Source organism: Schistocerca nitens, chromosome 5, assembly GCF_023898315.1.
Source record: "Schistocerca nitens isolate TAMUIC-IGC-003100 chromosome 5, iqSchNite1.1, whole genome shotgun sequence".
NCBI lineage: Eukaryota > Metazoa > Arthropoda > Insecta > Orthoptera > Acrididae > Schistocerca > Schistocerca nitens.
The window spans coordinates 558013818-558037290 of NC_064618.1; the positions used below are offsets into that span (position 1 = coordinate 558013818).

A 23473-nucleotide genomic window follows, 5' to 3' on the forward strand; every position below is an offset into this window, starting at 1 on the left:
ATCAATAATACAGGTTTTTTTAACAGCTTCATCCCTGTAATGTATAAGACATCCACTAAAAATTATCAGTAACACAGGAAAAATGTATTTTAACCAAACAAAAAGAACTAGGTGGCTTTAGAAACTGGGTGAGCCGCTTGCACATCGTGAATGAAATTGTAGAACGCTGCCATGGATGTGAATTACAGCTTTGCCTTGGATCCACAGGCTTTGATAAATCTCTCAATTTACAGAAAATCTGTACTAACAAGCTCTTCAAAACCAAGGTGCTTATTCTATTTATACTAGTATTAGGAAACTAAATGGTTTACAGGGTGATTCAGGAGGAATGCCACATAATTTATGAGGCAATTCCACATGTGGAAATAAATGAAAAATGTCCTACGAACACATGTCCAATTTTCAATCGTTACAGAGCTGGAGAGGCTTGAAGACTACACACGGCCGTAAATGAATATGAAGACAAGTTACTTACTGAAATACTGTACAGGCACTGTGATAAACAGAATAATGGTGGACAGATGGCTTACCCATCATGCAGGAGGTGTGGGGTTCTCCATTCTCCAACAGTTGGCAGCATCATGTCGTCATACCGAGGCAACAGCTGGAAGCGTACTCAGTGTTCAATAGTGGGTTGGATCAGTGAGCAATCTTGTAGCCGTGTGTGTGTGTGTGTGTGTGTGTTTTGTGCTTGAGTGTTGTTTAATTGAGAAAGTCCACTGTGTCTATGAATACCAACATGCCACATATGTTCACTCACGGAGAATATGCAGACATATTGTTTGTATATGGGTACTGTAATAGCAGTGCCCATGTGGCTGTGACAGAATACCAGAAATGTTCCCTGATCGACAAACCCCCCATGCCAGGGTATTCCCCAGGATTTTTCAACCATTATGTGCATTTGGATACAACCAGTGTACACGTAACACCATAACATGAGGCCGCCCAGTTAGTTGAGGAAAGGGAAAACATAACTGCAATGGTGTAACTGAGTCCCACCACCAGTACACAACTTATTAGCAGTCAGCTCAGTATTCCACAAATGCAAGTGTGGTGTGCTTTACATTTTGATGTGTTGTCCCCGTTCCATGTGCAGCCCATGCTACATATGCGTACAGCAAGCAGATAACAGTTTTATGTATGGTGGGCTGTACACAAAGACGTCATGCAATACACTATTTACGAATGAGGCTACATTTACATGCAATGGTATCATGAACACCAGGAATTCTTATATATGGGTGACAGAGAACCCACATGACACTAGGGAAACACGATTCCAAGTCAGGTTCTCAGTGAACATCTGGTGTGGTACGACTGATGGCCTGCTAATAGGGCCTGTGTTCATGCCAAATTGAATACGAAGATTTCCTGATAGAAGCCCTACCTACACTATTGTAAGATGTGACATTAGAGCAATGATGGGAAATGTACGTGCAGCATGATGGATCACCACTTCACTGTGCTGGACAAGTAGCACAGTATCTAAATAACTCATTTCCTCAATGGTGGATTGACCATGGTGGACCATTAACTGGCCTGCCAGATCACCGGACCTAATAATGTTACACTTCTGTTATCGGGTTGGTGAAAGGGGAAGGTGTATGCTATGAAGATGGCTAAATGTGAAGAACTTGTTGCTCACATCAGCAACACTTTTGCCTGCCGAGATGATGTTCAATATGCAACACAACACATCCTAGAACAAGTTGACAAGTGCATTGAGATTGGTGGGGGACTTTCTAAACACCTCTTGTCAACTGTCACACCATAATTATTTCCCCCACAGCACCTATACAGCATTTTGGTAAGTAATATTCACATTTGTCTTCATGATCATTCATGGATGTGTATAGTCTTCAACCCACTCCAGTTCTGTAATGATTGAAAATTGGACACATGTTCATAAGACTTTTTTGGTGTATTTTCACATGTAGAATCAAATCACAAATTATGTGACATTCTGCTGAAATGACCCTATATATCAATGCAGAAACTCTTATTAGATTGCATCAGTATAGTGGACAATTCAGAATTTAAAGAGGTGTCTGACAATGGGAATTCCATCACTAAAGCTACTATTAACAGCTCCAGACGGTTTTCAAACAACCAAACTGGGAAAAATAAGGAAGATATGTTAGTAGAACATAACTAAATAATGATGGTTTTGCAAATGGCTTTGTATTGTTTGCCACCTGTGCAAAATAATCTTCAAAAATGGAAAAATTCACTACAGTTACTTTGAAAGTAGACCTGAAAAACACTTATGCTAATACAAAATCTAATACCATAATAATCACGCCGAAAGGAAAACTGTACAAATTAAGAACAAAGTAACAGAACCAGAAGATGAGGTTTTATACTTTGAGTAAAATATGGTGGAAAAAAAAAGAGTAAAAATAGCCTGTAATGCTTTTGATAAACCGAATAAAAACCTCAAAAATAAGTTTTCAATGTTCCAATCAGCCTTCAGTCATTAGTTTTGACTTCCAGCACTAATGGTCAGTTGTGCAACTGCAGGATAAAGCCAGTAACAGCTATCTGAGGAATAGGCAAACTATGGTATAACTGGGAGCATGTATCATGTAATGTCATTTTATTCCTTGGTTAGTCATTCCTGGAGGAGCGTTTCCATTCAGTCAGGTTGTGAATGGAACTTTCAGAGTATTTTGTATGCAAAGTTCATGATATTTAGTTGATTCCACCATTGCCTGAGAAAACATTTGTAAACATGAGTGCAAAGTATTCGAAATGTCAGAATTATGCTCTTGAGGGGACAGACTAGTGAAGCAGCCATGGACTTCAAGAACTTGGTAGGAAACAAGAGCGTTGACATCATCACAACTAATGAAAATGTTGATAAACATTTCTGCAAACTTGAAAGCTATGTATACATATAACACAACACTAATTCAGGGTGATCAAGATGTCAGTATAAATTTTAAAACTGAATAAATCACGGAATAATGCAGATAGAGAGGTACAAATTGACACACATGCTTGGAATGACATAGGGTTTTATTAGAACCAAAAAAATACAAACGTTCAAAAAATGTCCGACAGATGGCGCTTCATCTGATCAGATAACAATAATTAACATAACAAAATAAGACAAAGCAAAGATGATGTTCTTTACAGGAAATGCTCAATATGTCCACCATCATGCCTCAACAATAGCTGTAGTCGAGGAATAATGTTGTGAACAGCACTGTAAAGCGTGTCCGGAGTTATGGCGAGGCATTGGCGTCAGATGTTGTCTTTCAGCATCCCTAGAGATGTCAGTCGATCACAATACACTTGCGACTTCAGGTAACCCCAAAGCAAATCGCACGGACTGAGGTCTGAGGACCTGGGAGGCCAAGCATGACGAAAGGGGCAGCTGAGCACACGATCATCACCAAACAATGCGCGCAAGAAGAGATCTTTCACGCGTCTGGCAATATGGGGTGGAGTGCCATCCTGCATTTTGGTTCTAATAAAACCCCATGTCATTCCAAGCATGTGTGTCAATTTTTACCTCTCTATCTAAATTATTCTGTGGTTTATTAAGTTTTCAAATTTATACCGACTTTTTGATCACCTGGTATATTAAAGTAGGTTAAATAAAGAATCACATACATTGTTTGACCAGTAAGAGACTTGTTTCGAAAGTTCACAATTTTCCAAATCCCAAACATTTTCATGCAGACTCCGGGACAGATAGCATGGAAGTATAGGAAACAAAAGAGGGAGGGGGGGGGGGGGCACCATCTTGGAGCTTTATTTTTACGGGGGATAAAGCAAATCTGGTGCTTGTGTGTACTAGAATAGAATGAGTAAAGAAGTAATAAATTTAAACATCATGTCTGATGCTGAAGTTTTAATGCACAAACAGTGAAAATATAGAAAGTGAAACTTTTTTTTTATTATTCCGTAGGAGGTGCCAGAGAAAGAAAGTTTTTAGGTTTTAAATTCCATGTAAAGTTTGTCGTAAGTCTCTCAAGTGCTTTCATTTTCAAATACTGGATGAATATAGTCTAGATAATTCGCATGCTGACAGTTATGCTGCCTGAAGATGTATACACATTTTAATAGTTGACTTGTTGTTTTGAAGTTTTAATGTAAAATTCTACCTTCTAATAAATGACAGTCAATGTTTTTGAAACTGTTAATAATCTAGTGATGATTTCTAATCAGCAAGTAGCTTGTCTCAAGGCTACACATGGAAATGCCAATTAGTTCTATGCACCAGACGTCTGGGTGTGTGGCTCCTGTGGAATACAGCTCTTATGGGCCTACCCAAGGCTATGTCCATTCAGCCTACAGCTGTCCTACCAACCACAACAATTTTCACATATCACTGCTTACATCAAAATTGAATGAACAGAGTGACAAAATCCCTTTTGAATCCTTTTCCCTTTGTGCCTCTATTGCTGTTTGATGCATCATTGTGTGTCTTTAGTATTAATGTTGTAATAGTGTTTTAGATGTTTTTTTGTTCTTGGCATTAGCAATTCTATTCTGGTGTTCAGCTGGTTTGACTGTAGCGACAGACTGATATGTAGCACTGCCCGAGGCCTACGTTATGTAGAAAGGTGATAATTTGGTTATGATTTGGCTAAGTCAATGAAAATGAATGCCAAAAAAGCAATGGTGACCAGTGGCCTGTAGTGCAGCTTGACGTTTACATTTGCACCCCTATTTAATCGACTGATTTCGGGAGAAACTAATTTTTTTGTACTCATTTTAATTGCTCTTAGAAAAAAAGTTTGTAAATGTCTCACTACTGCGCACTGAAATATGATAACACGTCACCATCTAGAGAGAGGTCCATGAATGAATAGAGGAAATAGGGGTATGAAAAACCAATTCCTTGCTTGTTGATGGCTTATGCAGAGATAACTGACTATCACTGGGAGCAAGAAGAACCAACTGCAAAATGCGAATTTCACGGAATCAAGAAAGGCATGTGCTCAAGACATCTGCGACTTCATCGTAACTCACATCAATCATTTGATTCAGTTTTAATGATAACTTGTCAGTTGCACAGTTTTTCAAACTGTCATTTTGGAAACATCGAATAGCTTTCCCAAGAACAGAACAAAGTAGATGTGGATTTGTTTAAATTACAGCCTTCAGACTTACATCATGAGCTAAATTATATTGTATAGCCAAACCGATTTCATGAAAGCATCAGATACTTTGAACTTAGTGAAAACAACTTGGCAGCTCTGCGTCAAAGTGATAAGCTACTGCACTTAACCGCGATCTACCCCAATGGCAGCCACATGCCAAATGATGCTTCTTTACGCCAAAACAGATGAAACGACTCATACGAAATACTATGAATAAGGACATGCTGTGCACTTGTAATGCATTCTATTAAAAAGGACTATCGGATCATCCACATTTCAATGAAATGGCAACTGGACCATTACGAAGTGCAGAAATGGAGATGAGCAAATTTGACCAATAAACAAATGAATAAAAGTAAGCAAAAGAATTGCATTAATATGTGATAAGGACCAATTCCTTTGTTGTAACGTATGACATTAAAGTTCTTAAAAAAGGGTGGTAGTGTGTTCCAACACATGTGAAATTTTCTGACTCTTTAGTACAAACCTTAACAAAAATGATACATTTTGGACAGCTCTTTAATGCAACGTATCACTCAAAACTGCATATCTTCATAATATACAGATATAAATATGAAAACCAACAAACATTACATGTTAGCACTGCAACATAGCGGCCTATCAGTTTGCTTCTGTCAGCCAATCACAGCGAAAGATGCATGGCGTCACAGAAACATTGCTATTTTGTCTTGCAAACTCATTAACACAGCGGACTGATCACATTCAAAACATTAAACACCGGGGGGGGGGGGGGGGGGGGGGGACGTTACACATGCAGCAAAGCTACCATACACCATCTCTCCAAGACGTGTCTTTTACAACAATTTCTGCGATAAAGTACAGAGAAATGTGAGAATATCAGATAATTGTGCTACCTATGGACCCTGCCTTTAAGTTAGCTTTTTGTGTTATTTAGTAGTTGATTAATGAAATGGAAAGGAGAGTATGTAAACTTTAGGTGAGAGATAAATATTGCACCTCTTCTGGACTCTTGGTTGCGGTTACAGACTTATCTGTTGTGTACGTCTAGGTTAGTTCCAATCAGCAAATGTAGCAGCCTTCTCTTCTGTGGAACACAAGAGCCATACCTGACAGTGAATGTACACTGTTATTAATGAAAGAAAGCAGCTGAAATTTAGGAACCTATAAACACTGAAGAAACAAAGCTCCAGAATGCCTTGGAAGAGAATGTGAAAAGAAATAATGGCATGTCATGGAATAGTTTTAGAAAACCAATGGAATGGAATGATCTTAAAAGAAGTGTAGCAAATTCGCAGGAAAGTACTACGACTGAGAAGGTGGAAAAGAGGCAGCCATTAAAAACAAATGGGGCAGGATTTAACAAACACAGAATGAAAATTTAAAAATGTTGAAAGTGAACAGCACAATATTGGTCACTCAGATATGATATTAATCCAGAAATTAGCAAAGATGAGGAATGAATGGAAAAAGATATGAAACTGATATAAAATTTAAGCATCATATGGGTGCTGCAAGCTGACCAAATAACTTTAGAGTGTATAAAAAGAGCACAACCATTAGAAATGAAAAAGGTAATTAGTGAATGGAAGGGGAAAATAATGTAAGAAATCAGGCCAATCGAAAATGTGGATTCAGTGCAAGGAGTTGAGAGAAGATTAGTACACCTTCAGAATTTCTAATAGAGTTGCACATCTCTGAAAGAACAAATATTCAGATATTTATGAAATACCTATGGAACTTACAGACATCATGCCAAAATGTGGGACAATAACTATACAACATCAGCAACTAAATTAGTTTAACTGGGGAAGTTCCATCAGATTTTAGAAAGAACGTAATTATTACAGTTCCCTAGAAAGCTAAAGCAGACAGATGGGAAAAATACTGTACACTCAAGGTACAAGCATACGCATAAAAAAGACTCACATATGTAGTTCACTGAAGACTGGAATAGAAGAGAAAGGGAGTTAGGAGAAGATCAGTTAAGTTTTAAGAGAACAAGTACTCAATAATTAATTTAATCAATGTGATTAACAAACCAAGCAGATTCAAGAAAACATACATTATTGTATTCATATATTTGGAACAGGCTTTCAATAATTAGTAACTGAAGAAAATTTTTTTAATTGTTAGGCAAATGGTGTCAATTACAGGTAGAAGGGTAAGACATTCTCTTGATGCAAAGGAGACTTGATTAGGAAGCACTGACAGTGGCACGAGAGATCTAAATTAGAAAGATTTGGGACACATTGCTCACCCAGCACTGACAATTAATTTGTCTACTGAAAGGGGAATGAAGGAAGTATAAAACTATCTTGATACAATGTTTGGACAGAAATTGGTATTATACAATTAACTGAATACACACTAAGACATTGCCAAAAACAAACAAATGAGTTGGGTGTATTATTAAATGAAATTTGGGCCATCTGATAGCTATAATATGCACACGGTCAAAAAGAAAACCATAATGTTGGTTTGTTCTACAGTTTTTTCAAGGTGCAGACTTGCTTGAACAAACAATTTTGTGGCAGAGTCCAACATTCCAACAATGGATTAAATTGCCAGTAGTGATATACCACGTGCTTGTATGGATGATGCCTGCAATGTTTGCCTGCTCATTTAACCGATTTTGGACTTCTTGCTACATCCCCTTCTATGTGTAAGACCCTTATTGTTTGAATGTATTTTATACTAGTCTATTTGCACAATTATCACCAATTTCATTTTTTACAGAACATACTCATTTATCACTGATGTAATGGATGCTGTGCGCAGAAACTGAAACCCATTGGTCACTCTGCAACACCAGCTATCACTGAAAATAAGCAACAAGTTTACATTTTATTGTCTGGTCATTAATTTTCAGTCCCATTTTTCTGTTGATTTGGCATCAACATCAGCTCTTCTATAAGCAGACAGGCCTGCAGTATTATCTTGTGTCACAATTTAAAACATTTTCTGCAATTTTAACATCAATGTATCCATCCATCTATCACTGTATCTCAGCAGTGTGACATAAGAACTAACATCTTAGTGTGGTAATACTTCACAACATGTCTAGTTAACAGGCAATGGTCAATTACCAATGAAGATTGATTTTGAAATTTTCTCCAGTATTCAGTTGTGTGTGTTATCTAAATGGGACAATACTCTTGCAAGCTTAGTTACTTCCACCTTCACGTGGTCTTTATCATATGCCACAGGCACCATCTCACATACTGCCTCCCTCCCACTGTAGAGTTCAGGCCCACTGTCTCTGGGTACAGTTCTGCTGGCCAGGTGGAAGGGAGTGTGTGCTGCTGGGATGGGTTTCAGTCTGTGCTGCAACTGTAATTGAAGATTTTGCTGATTCAGAGTGGGTGTGTGTGCGCGCATCTATGTGGTGTGATCACAGCTCTTCTGTTGCCATTGCATGAGTGGATCTTCCAGAATGCCATGCTGTGAGCACGTTCAAGTATGGGTATCAAGCCTGCCTTGGTAGGAAACCACCATTTATCAGATCATCATGTAATCCAATCTCAACAGATTCTTTTAAAATGCAACCCCAGAGTGTGTTGCTGAAATACTGGTGTCATTTGGACGACGCCACCTGGCTTATTATTTGAAAATATTTCAAAATCCTCACATACCTGTAAAGTTTCAAACCAAACACTAATTAAGCCTGCTGACTCAGCTGTGAATGCAACTGGAGTTTTAATATAAGGCTGTTTCACTTTTATCGTAACGTTTACTAATTCTTTCTGTATGTACATGGCATAAATGTTTTGATGATAAATGATGAAAGAACACAGTATTTCAGCTCACCATTCCTGTCAGTTGAGGCATTTGTGATATCTGTGAATGAGGCAACAAGGTGCACTATTGTTAAACATCACAGAAAAAACAGTGGGTATGCGTGTTCACAAGATTGTGCAGTTCATGCTTAGATGCATTGTGCTACACTAATCTACCTCGTCCTCTTCAGGAGGCGGCAGCAATGTCTTCCTGTCACTGTCACAAGGGAATAGCAGGTCAGCCCTACAAAAGTGCCCAGCCATGAGGACTAGAGACATGTGCAGCTATATCAATATCTGCGAGTAATATAACACTCAGATAAACAAGCAGTGGATGGTGATAGCTGCTTTGACATTTTCATTCTTTTAATTTAATTATTACATATGAGGCTATAGGACAGCATCCAAAATTAGACTGTATTAGCATTGCAATATATATTAAGAAAGAGTAACCATAGTTTACTGAAGCAAAGTCACCATAATATTTTATGAGAGTCTGAATGAACAATTACAGTCATTAAAGGAGTGAACACTGACCACTAACTCAAGTACAGCCTGCTTATTGTTGGTACATGAAAGGAAGAGTAGTGCCAAGCAGAGTCATGGATCCAAGGAGTTCTGCCATTCACTGCTTGATGGCAATGGCATCATTTTCACAATGGTAGCTGACTACTACTTCGTAGTTCTACTGATCTGCCACAAAACATTTATAAATTATATACTCAAACCTTCCTCCAAAATCAGTTATCGATTAAATGAAAAGTGTATCAAAATCTCTACACTAGCATCAGATTATCCCAAATACACAAAAAAAGAGTGAACAGGTACTGTGTGTGTGTGTGTGTGTGTGTGTGTGTGTGTGTGTGTGTGTGTGTGTGTCTCCAAAGACCACAAACAAAATAAGATGAAAAAGAAAATTGCATGTTTGATGTAGATGTGTATCTTGTGCTGGCACTTCCGTTGTAAAGCTTAGTATGAACAGACTGACTGTTACACTTTTTCTGTAATTTTTTGCTGCAGAACCTTTGTGACTGGGACTTCCTCACCCCACGATGCAAAGAATCGTGTTTGCTTCTTTGTTTGCCTCAAGGAAAGCGAGAAGCTGAAAGTTGAGTCATCTGCTGTACTGCTGCAAAATATACATTATATAAATAAAGCAAAGCTGCATTCCTTGCCGAAGTAGACTTTCAGAAATGATTTACTTTATGTATAAAACTTTGAAAGCCTCTTGTTTTGAAGGCTCATGTTTCACTGTGCAGTTGTTCTGAAACATTTTCAATCAAATTGATATCACTTAAGATAAATTGCATATCTCTAATCAGTTTTCCAATGGAGGAAAGGGCAGCTACATGAAACTTTGAATACAAACCACGCTCCGTTTGAGGCGAATCTCCACGTCACTAAGAGGTGAATGCTAGCTGAAAATGCAGAATGAAAAAACGTGACCTGGTTGCGATCTAATCCACAGCCTTTCAGTTCCCAGCCACATGCTCCCCACCACCAGACCACCGCACAAGATTTGAATTTGGTCACATCTGCTGCTCTCTAATTATGGTAGCTGTATGCTAGGTGGCAATGGTATTGTTTGTGCAGTGGTGAAGGACTGTAATTAACCATAATTCAGACAACTTATACGAAATATTTGTAAATTATATATAGAAGAGGTGACATTCCAAATGAGGAATGGGTGAAATATTTATCTGTTGCGCTGTTTCCTAGTTCTACATTTTACATAAGAGGTTCAACTCTGTATCACACCAGAAATGAGAAAGACACAACCTATCCTCTCAAAGTGATTTTCTGGCTCCAATAGGTCTAAAACATAAGTTGATCCAGCCTTACATCACAACTACAGGGACTGGATAAAAATGTGGAAACACTGTAAGAAATGCTTGTTTGCTCATAAATACAGGGGACAGCCAAGTCTGCAGGTTGCACTGTTGAGTTTGAACACTAATGACACCTGTGCAACGTCCTAGAGTGCAAGCATCAGTCATGATCAGAAGTGTGTTCTGCATAATTTTGAATGCATTATATCAGAGCTAAGTGGACTTTAATTTGAGCAAATTGTTGGTGCTTGTATGGTGGGCACTTTTGTAACAAAGGGAACCAAAGTTGTTTGTGGTTTCAACATGCACCTTATCAACGATTTATAGTGCATGTAGGGAAATCATCTGCTAAGTCACAACAAGGGCAAAAGTCTGTGTTGAGTGATTGTCCTGGATGATCATTGGCAAGGATGTTGACAAAAAATAAGAGGACAACAGCTGCAAGTCACTGTTGAACTGAATATTGCACTCGAGAATCATGCAACACCAAAACAGCACAAAGGCAGCTTCACAAGCAGGGAATTACAGGCGAACTGGAATTCCAAGACCACTAATCAATGCAAATGCCTGTAGCAAGAAAGTGGTGCCAAAACCATAAAACCTGGACTATGACACAATGGAAGAATGTCATTTGGTTGGCTGTGTCTTTTTTCACATTGTTTCTGACAACTGGTAGCGTTTACATCCATGAAACATGGCAGGGTTTCAGTGATTATTTGGGCAGCCATATTGTGGTATTCCACAGATCCTCGATTACTCTATGGTCACATAACTTCCAATGATTATGTGAGAATTTTGGCTGATCACGTTCAACCCATTGTAAAATGTTTGTTCCCCAATGCCAATGCTGTGTTCAGGGAGCCTGTTCACACAATTCACATAATCCAGGACTGGTTCTGTGGATGAGGATGAACTGTCACATTTCCCCTGGCCCTCAGTCATCAGATCTCAAGATTATTGAACCCTTGTGGTCTGCTTTGGCTAGTAGAGTGCATCTCCATCACTATTACCTCAACTTGGCACTATTTTATAAGAAGAGTGGTATAGGATTATCTTGAAAACACAGTATCTGTATCTATCCATTAAGAGATGACTGGAAGCTGTTTTGAATGCCAACGAGTTTACTGAACCGTATTAGGCATGGTAAAGTGTTATGTTTTTGTACTTCCAACCTCTATACCAGATACACTGTAAATTTTGTATAGCCTTTCCTTCATCATGCTCTTAAACTCTTTCTTCCCTACCCCTCAGGGTCTCCTAGCCAAGCATGTCATTTCCCTGTACACAACTGCAACTTTGTTACCTGCAGATAACCTCATACAGCTATAGACATTACCCGTCAAGTCATTTACCTATATCGAACAGTTTCACTCTTGACTTTGCCGCCCTATGAAGAGTAATGTACTGAGTGCCCTTTTTCTGTTTGGTATGAATTATTCAATCCAACAGCATCTGTCAACTAGATAACTGTGCTTAAGGGTTTCTGGTGAAATAAAAAAAAGCATCAACCCCAGCTCCTCTAACTACCGACTTCTGGATTGCATAAACAAATAGACCAAGGTATAATTCACATAATCTGGGCTTGTGATACGCATATTAGTTCCTGCAGAGAAATTACTCAATCTTAAGAAAATTCTTCACTTATGAACACAAAATTCATACTATAATTGTATGGCACAGAGGTCAGTTACATGTGTCTATACTTGTGTAACTGCCTATACTTGAGTGTTTCTGTACTGTAGCCATCCTTATAGATTCGACTGACATTTGTCTTTTCCAGTCAGTGGCACACTTCCACCTATCTTTGAGAATTTTATTGAGGAACCTCAATTCATTTTCAATTCTGCACTTGTTTCTATATTTGTAATTTTTGAATCTGGTCAGCAATCAAACACAGAATCTCATCTGTTTGTTAGTGAGGACAGACAACCACTGACTAATACAACTGCTACTACATTTTAATTAACACAGCCGCTGGAACCAACAAATAATTTTAAATTACTTTCAACCTTTATTTCGTAATGGATTGTATGATGAAAGATGAAAACTAACATGATGAATCAAGAGTCAATGTGAGTAGCCAATCACAATGCTCATTAGTAATTTTCTAAGTTTCATAAATGAAGTTAGCTGTTACTTTGTGCTATGATGTACCAAGTTACCCACATCCTCTGAATCTGTGAAAAAAAATCTGAAGTAAGACACAGTAGATGATTGAAAATACAAACATATCTCTGCCTACACTGCACAGCAATCATTTCTGACATTTAGGTTATTGGCTTTGCCATCTACCAACCTATTTATCACATTCCAGCCTAAGTCAGACCTTGGTCTACACTACAGATCAAAGTCACCACAATCAAGGTTTCAGGTGGGTGAGCAATATCAAACTAGTCAATAACCGTGGCTTTCAGTGTGATTGCTGCATGTTTAACTAACAGCAGTTGAATCTGTGCTATTAGGTCACAACCTAATAAAACTTCACTGACTGTCTACAACCAATAACAAAAAACTGAAAACAGCAACACCTAATGTAAGAGCAGCCGACACCATAAATGCACATTAGCCCATACCTGGATAGGATGTGCAGGTGTCCCCCCAATAAGTACTATCAACATTGCTGTTTATACTAAATCATTGGCCATCTTTTCCTCTTGCACTGCAATGCAACCAACAGAAGACTTAAAAACTTGCTAAGTTTCACAGCCAGAATATATAACCACATAAAAATATCACATAAATAGGGTCGACAGAAGCGTCCGATCCCACGCGTCGGCTTTGACCCGTGACGTAAGGGTGTTGTCGTGTGTGACGTCATGACGGCTCGGAGTTTGGTTTGAGTGTGGCTGTCTCCAGTTCTGTTTTATCTTACTTTATTTACTTTTCTGATCTGTTCGTTCTATCTCGTGAGATTTTTTTTAAAATTTAAAAACACTTATTACTTATTTTAATTATCTGTTTCCTCCAATTTCTGTTTTCGTTTATTATATTTATCTTTCTGATGTGTTCGTTCTATCCCGTGAGATTTTTTTTTTTAAAGACAAAAAACACTAATCAGCTACTGAAGCATCTTTATCTTCTATGGGCTGCAGGGGTTACGACCCCTGGGGAGGTGGGTGGGTATTCATGCACGGCTGTCTTCACTTACACGTTGTAGCTACGCAAGACATCTAAATTTGTTTATATTTAGTTTGCCCCCCACCCAAAACACCCCATTTCCCGCACTTGTCCCGTTAGTGTCATTAGGCTTCTTGTGGAAAGTGTGTGTGTTTGTTTTTGTTTCCGCCATATTTGTGACGTCATGGGTCAAAGCAGACGGGCGGGATCGGATGCTTCCGTATTTCCCATAAATATCCAAAATTCTATGACTAATACAACAATTTTTTAAAAAATCCACATATTGAGTATCCACATTCAGTTTATATCAATGCACTAAATAAACAGCACTTTATGACAAATCCATTGCACAACAACTCTTTGTCAACCCTTGCTAAACACAGTGGGAAGTTACTTCACTGACCAGGTGAACTATCTCACTGGTAAGTATAAATGAAATCTTTTACCAGCTTGGACTAATTTCAACTACAATTGAGCAATTCATTGTTTACATTGCTGTCAACATTACACAAAGCTGAAGTGAAAGATATAAAAATGTTCCCAACCAGAAAAGTGTACTATAGGAGTCTATGGTTTGAGACATAATTAAGGTTGCTAAGCACTACTAAGAGAAGAAAATTATATGCTCCATATGTAGGCCTATGCTTAATCTATGTAATTTATTGAACAATGTCACATCAGACTACTGAAGTTGTAAAAAATAAATAAATAAATAAATAAAATAATAAAATAAAAAACAGAAATTAAAATTATATACTGAAAAGATGGGGATGGTCCACTTAGCATATTGTAAAACAAAAAACCATGTTCAAAACAGAAACGTAGAATGAAGAAACATTTCACTGCAGCAAAAGTTCTCTCCCCTAGTCCCCAAGTAATGACAGAGGAGACATTAATTTGGAACACAGGCTGTCAGTGAAGGAAACAAGTGGAAGAGAATGCTTAAGTCTTTAGGACTGTTGAACAGGCATGTTAAATAAAACAATGCAGTAGCAACTTAAAAAAAAAGGGGGGGGGGCAATCAAAGTGCCAATACTAAAATATGAAGCAGACTTGTTATAAACCTTTAAAGTACAGCACCAAATTAACGAATATTATAAGGCGTGGGAGAGGAAGGCAACAGACTGATGAGTAAGGGTTAGTGCAGATACAAATGCAATCGTTTTTGCCTAGGGGAGTTACACAAATACTATTACATGAAGGGGGAAATTTACCAACCAAACAGCCTCCACAGTTGCAAATACAACCAAATAGCAATGTAGTAAACTTCTCAATCATACTATAAGGCAGTGGATTCTTTTCCACCAGGCTGTATGTGAAAACTAAGCAACAACATTATTTACTGGGAGCTTCACGACTCCTCACTCTTCAACTATCTGCCAACAGTAGTGAGACTGTTAGTGAACTTAAAGAGTAGCAAAGAAGCATTCATCTTCTAGCAACACATCTACTTCTTTTCACATTAAATCTTCTATTGCACATCATGGTTCTTCCCACAATTGTAAACTGTGCAGTAACACTTATAATTACCTGTGCACCTGTCTGGGCCCACTTTCCCTTTCCTGCTGCTTTCGCATGCTCCTCAAGCTCTGCGAGTTTTGCATGTTCTGGGCTTGCAGACCGACCTCCTTCTCGGCGAACACTTGCCAGGCCCTCTGCTACCAGACTTTCCGTTACATTTTCTGCCGTACTCAAATCTGATGACAGACGGAGAAAAATTAGTTAATATAAACTTCATTACATAAGTTGAGTAGTCAAACAGCTTCATGCACCCACCTTTTCCAAGATATATACATCCGTATTCTCTGCTCGTGTTCTGAGTCTTATCGAGGGTGAAAAGAACTTCTTCACCAATAAGCTTTTTCCGTAGGAATTCTCTAGCATCCCATGCGTATGGTTCATCCTTGGTTTCCTCTGAACTGAGAAAAAATATACCTCGATAAGTACAAGGATAAATACTCATATTGTACATAAACTGTATAGAAAGACTGGGGAAAAAATGTTTACTTGGCTGTTGCTCGACGACCCAATTTCGGTGCGATTATATTGGAAAGGATTATAGTTTTCTCCTTTGGCGGACCGCCTTTCGGTTGCCCTCGGATGATTATGGTATCCCCCGACAGGACCTAAGGCAAGAAACTATTCCAGTAACACTGCTTAGGTTGTGTTCCATGAAAGCCATATGCGACGTTCGTCTCAAGCATGGTTTCTGCTACGGCAATGTTATGCCAACAGGGCACTACAGAAAGCATCTCGAGGAAAATCCTTGAACACAAGGCACATACAATACCTACACACTTATCGGCTATTTCTAATAGATCCACTTTATTTCACAAACTTCACTTACTTGTTTAACAATACCACGGTTTACTTTCGGCTGTTGAGTAGTCATTCTGCTGGACCATGCAGAGGTGTGCTGAAAAAGGTCAGTCACGTGACGTCACACGCGTCTTATCGTCGAAACGCTGCCAAAGTGTCTGCGTAGAAGTCAGAACATTCATTCGGTGCAGCTACTGCTTCGTCTTTTATCTGGAAACATTCTGTGTATGTCAAACACTCTTAATGTATTTCACTTGCTTATCCGCTGCTATGGGTTGCCTTTCTCCTGGTGATGTGAAGAAACATGTGTCACTCCTATAGTTTCTACAGTACTTAGAACCCACTTGCACTTAAATAATGTCTTTGACGGAAGTAAGCACAAGACGAGAGCTTAAGTGTTGACAAATCAATGTGTTCTTTTTTTTATGAGAAGTGATGTGATAGGCGAAGAACTGCAACAGTACAGACGCTATGAAATAAATTCGAAAATAGCAACTGTTTCATGTTCTCGTCGATTATTCACGCAATTGCATGGAATAATATGTCAGAAGCACAATTAGTGAAGTAAGCTCTGGAAGTAGATTTTATTGAATTTATTTTCACATCACTATGCTCCGATCGACAAAGCGTGCCCACTTCTACGCAGACATTATTTTGCTCCTTCAACAATCATACCCAACATCAAAGCTGAGAATGTAGACCTCGTACAAAACCCAAAGAAATTCTCGTTCTTTGTTCAACTTCAGTAGCGGCACCAAACCCAGTGTCCAGAACAGATACTCAAGGATAAGGCAGGAACCGAAATCGAGGTTATGAAAATTGAAGCAGAAATGCTGAACTCTCTTTGATGTACTGCCCCAATTTCTCAGACAATTTCAGAAATGAGTGACATAGATATTAGCTTCCCCACTTTAATTCTCGCACAAGTGTAAAATTCTACTCTATGACAAAAATAAGTGCGTGTGTTCTGAGAAACAGCTGAAAAGTGAAAGCCATAAATAGGGACAATCAGTTGGATGCTGTCCATCACTCCGAAAAGCAGTTGCTTATCAGTACGACTCTAACGATTGTCTTGCTATCAAACAAAGTTTGTGACTGGATGGCGGTTCTTGAGAGGATGAGACAGCACGTTATCTTGATGGAGGAGTGTTATTGACCGGAGGGAAGCTTGTTGGTAACCTTGCTGGTCGTGCTATGTGCTCTGACAGACAGTGTTAATTGTAGCCACAGGCTACAGAGATATTTTCCTGAAAAGGCACAATCAGGGGAAGAGACAGTGACAGGCTTCAGTATCTGGGTACCGGAGTCAGCCCACAATGGAGATAGCATATAAGACGTATACACATACAAATATTAAACATATACACATAAGGGCAGCAAGAAGCGTTGCATTTGTTTGATTCTGAAACACCTAAAGTGGCAGAAGCTTGGAAATAGACATCAACCATCCACCCAAAGCTTACATGAAAATTTCAAACAGTCAGAACTAACACATTGACTGCCGCGAGCGCACACAGTTTAGCGCCTGACACTGTGTGTCCGCCGGCAGCCAACCTCTCAACCCTATTTAATATCTTCAGCTTTCGATGGAGCGTAAAGTTGCGAAAAACGAAGTTCAAAACATTTAGGAAGAAATTGTACCCGGTTTTTCGGACAACGGCGTCAACTCAGTCAATAAATGCAAATAATGCACGGAACGTAGTGGAGTGTGTGGCCGGCGCACGGAGTCATGCGTAGACCTCGGCTCGAGGATATGTCTGCCGGAGCTTCGCGGCGGTCAACTCGTTGAGTCAGAAATGTCGGAATACACCACAATCCCCTACATATTCCTCCCGCGGGGAGCACGAAGACATATTTTTTGGCGTTTCTTAGTTGCTTTTATTCTTGGAGATGTGAAATGTCAACGCAGCTGAACTAAAGGCCGTTAGTTTTGTGCCTACGCATTTAGATTCTTTTGATTTGTGAAGCATTTCATGGTGATTTTGTGAACTTGGTGTTCCGTTTATGTGTGCTTAGTTGGCCCGTGTAAGCTTCACCAGGACGGTCTATTTTCGGTATTTCGAAACACATTTCATTTAATCACTTTACATTTGAAAGTGAAAATCGGCCATCCTTGTGTGTGCAGGTCACTAAAGTTGGTTCATAAATAAAAATAATAGAAACTCGTGCACAAAATGAGGCATTTAACCAGTCATTCTACATGTGTTCCATGTGCAAGTGGAACGAAAAGAAACCCTAATTTGTGGTACGTGAAGATGTACTCTCTGCCACGTTTAACCAGTCATTCTACATGTGTTCCATGTGCAAATGGAACGAAAAGAAACCCTAATTTGTGGTACATTAAGATGTACTCTCTGTCATGCACTGCGTAGTTGTTTATCAGAGTGAGTTTTTAGAAGTGGATTTATTGGGCAAAATTATTTACAGACAGTGTTACTATTTCTCAATAAAGACACAACAATTTCCTTTCACTGTATTTGAAGAGCTTTATTCAAAACTATCATCATCAGTAGGCCTGTTTGTGATATATAACAGGTTGACTACAGTATTTTCACCTCTGGATTAGGCCAAGCTAATAATCAGGGCTGCCAGTGTTTATTATGCATTTGCTTCTCTGTTGCAGTGTTACATTTTTCTGGATAGTCAAACACTTTCTCATATTGAATTGACATTCTTCTCCTTGAGTCTCCTCCTGTCTTTTGGCAGTGCATAATTCCATAAATCTATATCTACATCAATACTGTGCAAACCACTATGAGATGCATGTCAGAGGATATGTCCCATTGTACCAGTTACTAGTGTTTCTTCCTGTTCCATTCACATATGGAGCATGGGAAGAATGATTGTTTAAATGCCTTATTCTAATCCTATCCCCACAATTCCTATGTAGAGGGTTGTAGTATATATTTAGAGTAACCATTTAAATCCAGTTCTTGAAACTTTGTTAATAGATTTTCTCGGGATAATTTGGTTCTATTTTCAAGAGTCTTCCAGTTCAGTTCCTTTAGTATCTCAATGATACTCTCCCACAGATTAAACAAACCTGTGACCATTCATGCTACCCTTCTCTGTATACGTTCAATATCTTCTGTTAGTCCCATAGGGTACAGGTCTCACACACTTGAGCAATACTCAAGAACTGGATGCACGATTGATTTGTAAGCAATATCTCCTTTGTAGAACCCATGTGATCATTACATTTCATATTCCTACAGAGTGTTACACCCAGGTATTTGTATGAGTTGGCCAATTCCAGCAGTGACTCACTGATATTATATTCATAGGATACTACATTGTGAAGTGCAAAATATTATATTTCTGGACGTTTAGAGCAAGTTGCCAATCTTTGCATCACATTGAAATCTTGTAAAGGTCTGACTGTATATTTATAATATTGTATTCGAAGTCATTAAATATACAATATGAGCAGGAAGAGTCCCAACACATTTCCCTAGGGCACACCTGAAGTTACCTCTACATCTCATGATGACTCTCAATACAAGATAACATGCTGTTTCCCCCCTGCCAAAAAGTCCTCAGTCCAGTCACAAATTTCACTTGATACCCCTATGATCGTACTTTTGACAATAAGTATAGGTGTGGTGCTGAGTCAAATGCTTTTAGGAAATGAAGAAATGCTGCATCCACTTGGTTGCCTTGATCCAAAGCCTTCAGTACGTCACATGAGAAAAGTGCGGGTTGAGTTTCACATGATCGGTGTTTATGAAATACATATGGTTGGCATTGAGGTGCTCATGCTGTTCAAGATACCTTATATGTTTAAACTCAGAATATGTTCTAAGATTCTACAACAAATAGATCTCCGGGATATTGTAGGTCTGTGGATCGCTTCTACTACCTTTCTTGTAGACAGGAGTCACCTGAATGAGACTTTCACTCTGCAGCAGAATCTACTCTCATATGAAACTTCCTGGGAGATTAAAACTGTGTGCTGGACCGAGACTCGAGTTCAAGTCTTGGTCCGACACACAGTTTTAATGTGCCAGGAAGTTTCATATCAGCGCATACTCTGCTGCAGAGTGAAAATCTCATTCCGGAAACATCCCCCAGGCTGTGGCTAAGCCATTCCTCCAGAATATCCTTTCTTCGAGGAGTGCTAGTTCTATAAGGTTTGCAGGAGAGCTTCCGTGAAGTTGGAAGATAGGACACAAGGTACTGGTGGAAGTAAAGCTGTGAGGATGGGGTGTGAGTCGTGCTTGCGTGACTCAGATGGTAGAGCACTTGCCCACGAAAGGCAAAGGTCCTGAGTTCGAGTCTCGCTCTGGCACACAGTTTTAATCTGCCAGGAAGTTTCAGGTGTCACCTATGCCTATTTCCAAGAATTGGGCACAGTTTTTTGTTTGAACGATGTATGATAGATTATAGTGAGAAGAGGGGCTAACTCAGCCACAAATTCGGTATAGAATCTGACAGAGATCCCACCAGGACCTGGGGCTTTGTTCAGTTTTAATGATTTCAGGTGTTTCTCACCACCACTGACATTAATATTTATTTCATTCATCTTTTCAGTGGTATGAGAATGAAATTGGGGCAATTCTCCTGGGTTTTCCTTTGTAAAGGAACATTTGAAAATGTAGTTAAGAATTTCAGCTTTTACTTTGCTACCGTCAGTTTCAGTTCCTGTCTCATTTGCTAGGAACTAGACACTAACTTTGGAGCCACTAATAGCCTTTACATACAACCAGATCATTTGACAATATTCTGCAATGGTAGTCATTGAAGGCATCACACACTGCTCTCTTGACAGCCATATGTGTTTCATTTAGCTTCTTTCTATCTATAGCCCTACACTTTGTTTTACATCTGTTATGCAGTAATCACTGTTTCATTAGAAGTTTCTTTATGGTGACTGTATACCATGAAGGTTCCCTCCCATTATCAACAGTTCTACTGGGTACATATCTGTCCAGCGCATGGTAACTACTCTTTTAAAATTATCTTTAATAAATAGTTGGCCTTAGGTTCTATGAAAACCAAGCTATGGTGCTTGAATATGTCTGTTTCATTGTTTGTAACTCTTGTTTCACTCTCTGTTGAGAGTGTAATAGTTTCCCAATCCTTGTCCCTTAAATCATGGTAGTAGGTAGCAGAAGCTTCATATCTACATTTAAAACAGAAAAGCTGTATTGCATAGTAGACATCTTAAATGAATATTTTGGTGCGTTTTATGTACTGGTGTGGTTAAAAATGTGGAAACACCAAAAACACAACACACTACCATGCCTAATACAACATAAGAAAATCATTGGCATTCAAAAGAGCTTCCAGTCATCTTGGAAGGGATAAATACTTGTTCTGTCTGGTTGGAAATCTTATACCATTCTTCCTGCAAAGTAGTGGCATGTTACAGGTAACAATGACAAAGCTGGATAGTGATCATGCATCCTATTCTCCAAAGTAGAAAATAAAGGCTCATTAATATTCAAATCTGGGTAACAATGGGGCCTATGCTAGTCAAATAACCGCAGAACCCCGGCCCTGTTTCACTCTTTGGATGTAAACTCAGGCAGAAATTGGAAACTCTGTGAAAAAAGACTCATGCGACCAAATAACAATTTTTCAATGCGCCACAGTCCAGGTTTTATGCTTTTGGCACCATGTTGTCTTTTTATGGGTATTTGCATCACTGTGAGTTGCTTTGAAATTCCAGTTCACCCTGCAATTCCATGTTTATGGAGCTCTTTTGTGTCATTTTGATACTGCAAGGTTCAAAGTGTGACATTCAGTTCTGCAGGGGCTTTCACAGCTGTCATCCTCTTACTATCATCACGATTCCTCTTCAGTGACATCTATCATAATCACACAACACAGACTTTTGTCTGCATTGTGACTTAATGAATGATGTTTTTCCACTTTCCATGTGTGTGGTACAAGTGTTCGATATGGTACCTCATGAAACACCAAACACTTTGGCTCCCTTTGTTACAGCTTCATATCTACAGCATACAAAGCACCAACAAGCCCACGTTTGAATACACTGCGCTATAGCATAATGCACTCACAACTACACAGAACACTGTTCTGGATACAACTAACACTTGCAACATATCAAGTACGTTACACATGCTGTCCATTGACAAGCACAACAGTGCAACTTGCAGGTTTGGCTAGAATCTTAATTTATGCTCAAGCATCCATGTTTCCATATTTTTATCCGTCGTGTGTACATAAATTGCACCTCCACTATGAAAAAAACTGCAACTATAAAAAATGCAAAAGGGAGGCACTACTGAATTTTAATTCAGTTCCTTATAAATCTGTTGAAGCCACCACCATTTTGTGTAAAAGGAGATTAGTTAAAAATAATTAATGGATATCAATCTTGACTGTTGGACAGGTAATGACCAGTACCACACAGAGGGAGCAGTGATGTTCTGTAATTCTCATGGAGTGTTATAGGTGATCCCAACCACCAAAATAGATTTTCCTTCCTTATGCTACAGTGCCTGGTTACATGTGATTCCAATTTTAAATTCTTTTGTTGAATGGTGGGTGCTTCTCTGGGTAAATGGACATTGTGAGATCATCAGTTTGATTCAGGTTTATGAGCCATCCTCTGAGCCTGTCAAGAGATATCGTTATCAACAAAATTTAATTTTACAATCATCTAATTGTATACGACATGTTATGTGACAATAATGTTTCTATTCTATTCTAATTCTAGCTGTTTGTACACCTGTAGATCACCTATATATAGTCCATAATTGATCATACATTACCAGATTTTCTTTTCATTGTGAGCGAGTCTCACTTTCAAAACTAAATAAAGTACATGAAAACATCAATTCAGACCACAGATATGGCTGAACCTGAAAGCCTTGTGCACAACACAGCACATGCCGAGTCAACAGAGAGAAACTGAAAAATAGTGGTTTTAAAAATCGTTTGTCAGTTACTCTTAATGACAGTATTGTGAGCATAAAACAAAATCTGTGTCAGGTGCAGATGAAACTTGAAAATAACATATGGAGACAATCATTGAAACAACAGTTGATAAGCAAAGATTCTAAATTTGTGAGAAGAGAAAAGAATGACCGAACAGTAACATTCTATACTTAATTACAGTAAAATGACCAAATAAAAATAATAGATCAGCTTTTGGTAACATTAAAAAAAAAAAAAAAAAAAAAAAAAACCTTCGAACTGAACTTGGCAGTTTCTGTTTGTGTAAGAAGATAAAACCCCATTAGCTGGAAGTGAAACAAGCCCACATAGAAGACAACAGAGAGCAAGTAAAAGTATTGAGTTGTAGACATTTTCACTAGTCAGTCTACCAACAAGCAGTGATATTGAACAGGAACTAAGGTGGCTT

The 23473-nt window shown here is 38.7% G+C and overlaps 1 protein-coding gene across 1 annotated transcript in view; it reads right to left on the minus strand.

The window, feature by feature from the left end:
* LOC126260827 (staphylococcal nuclease domain-containing protein 1) overlaps positions 1-16450 on the minus strand; it is a 97173-nt gene extending 80723 nt beyond the window's left edge. The window contains exons 1-4 of the mRNA XM_049958214.1: positions 16169-16450; positions 15829-15947; positions 15598-15740; positions 15352-15518 (exon numbers count right to left, since the gene is read on the minus strand). Of these exons, the coding sequence (XP_049814171.1) occupies positions 15352-15518; positions 15598-15740; positions 15829-15947; positions 16169-16213 (474 nt within the window). The 5' untranslated portion in view covers positions 16214-16450. The remainder of the gene's footprint in view (positions 1-15351; positions 15519-15597; positions 15741-15828; positions 15948-16168) is intronic.
* Positions 16451-23473: the final 7023 nt, after the last annotated feature.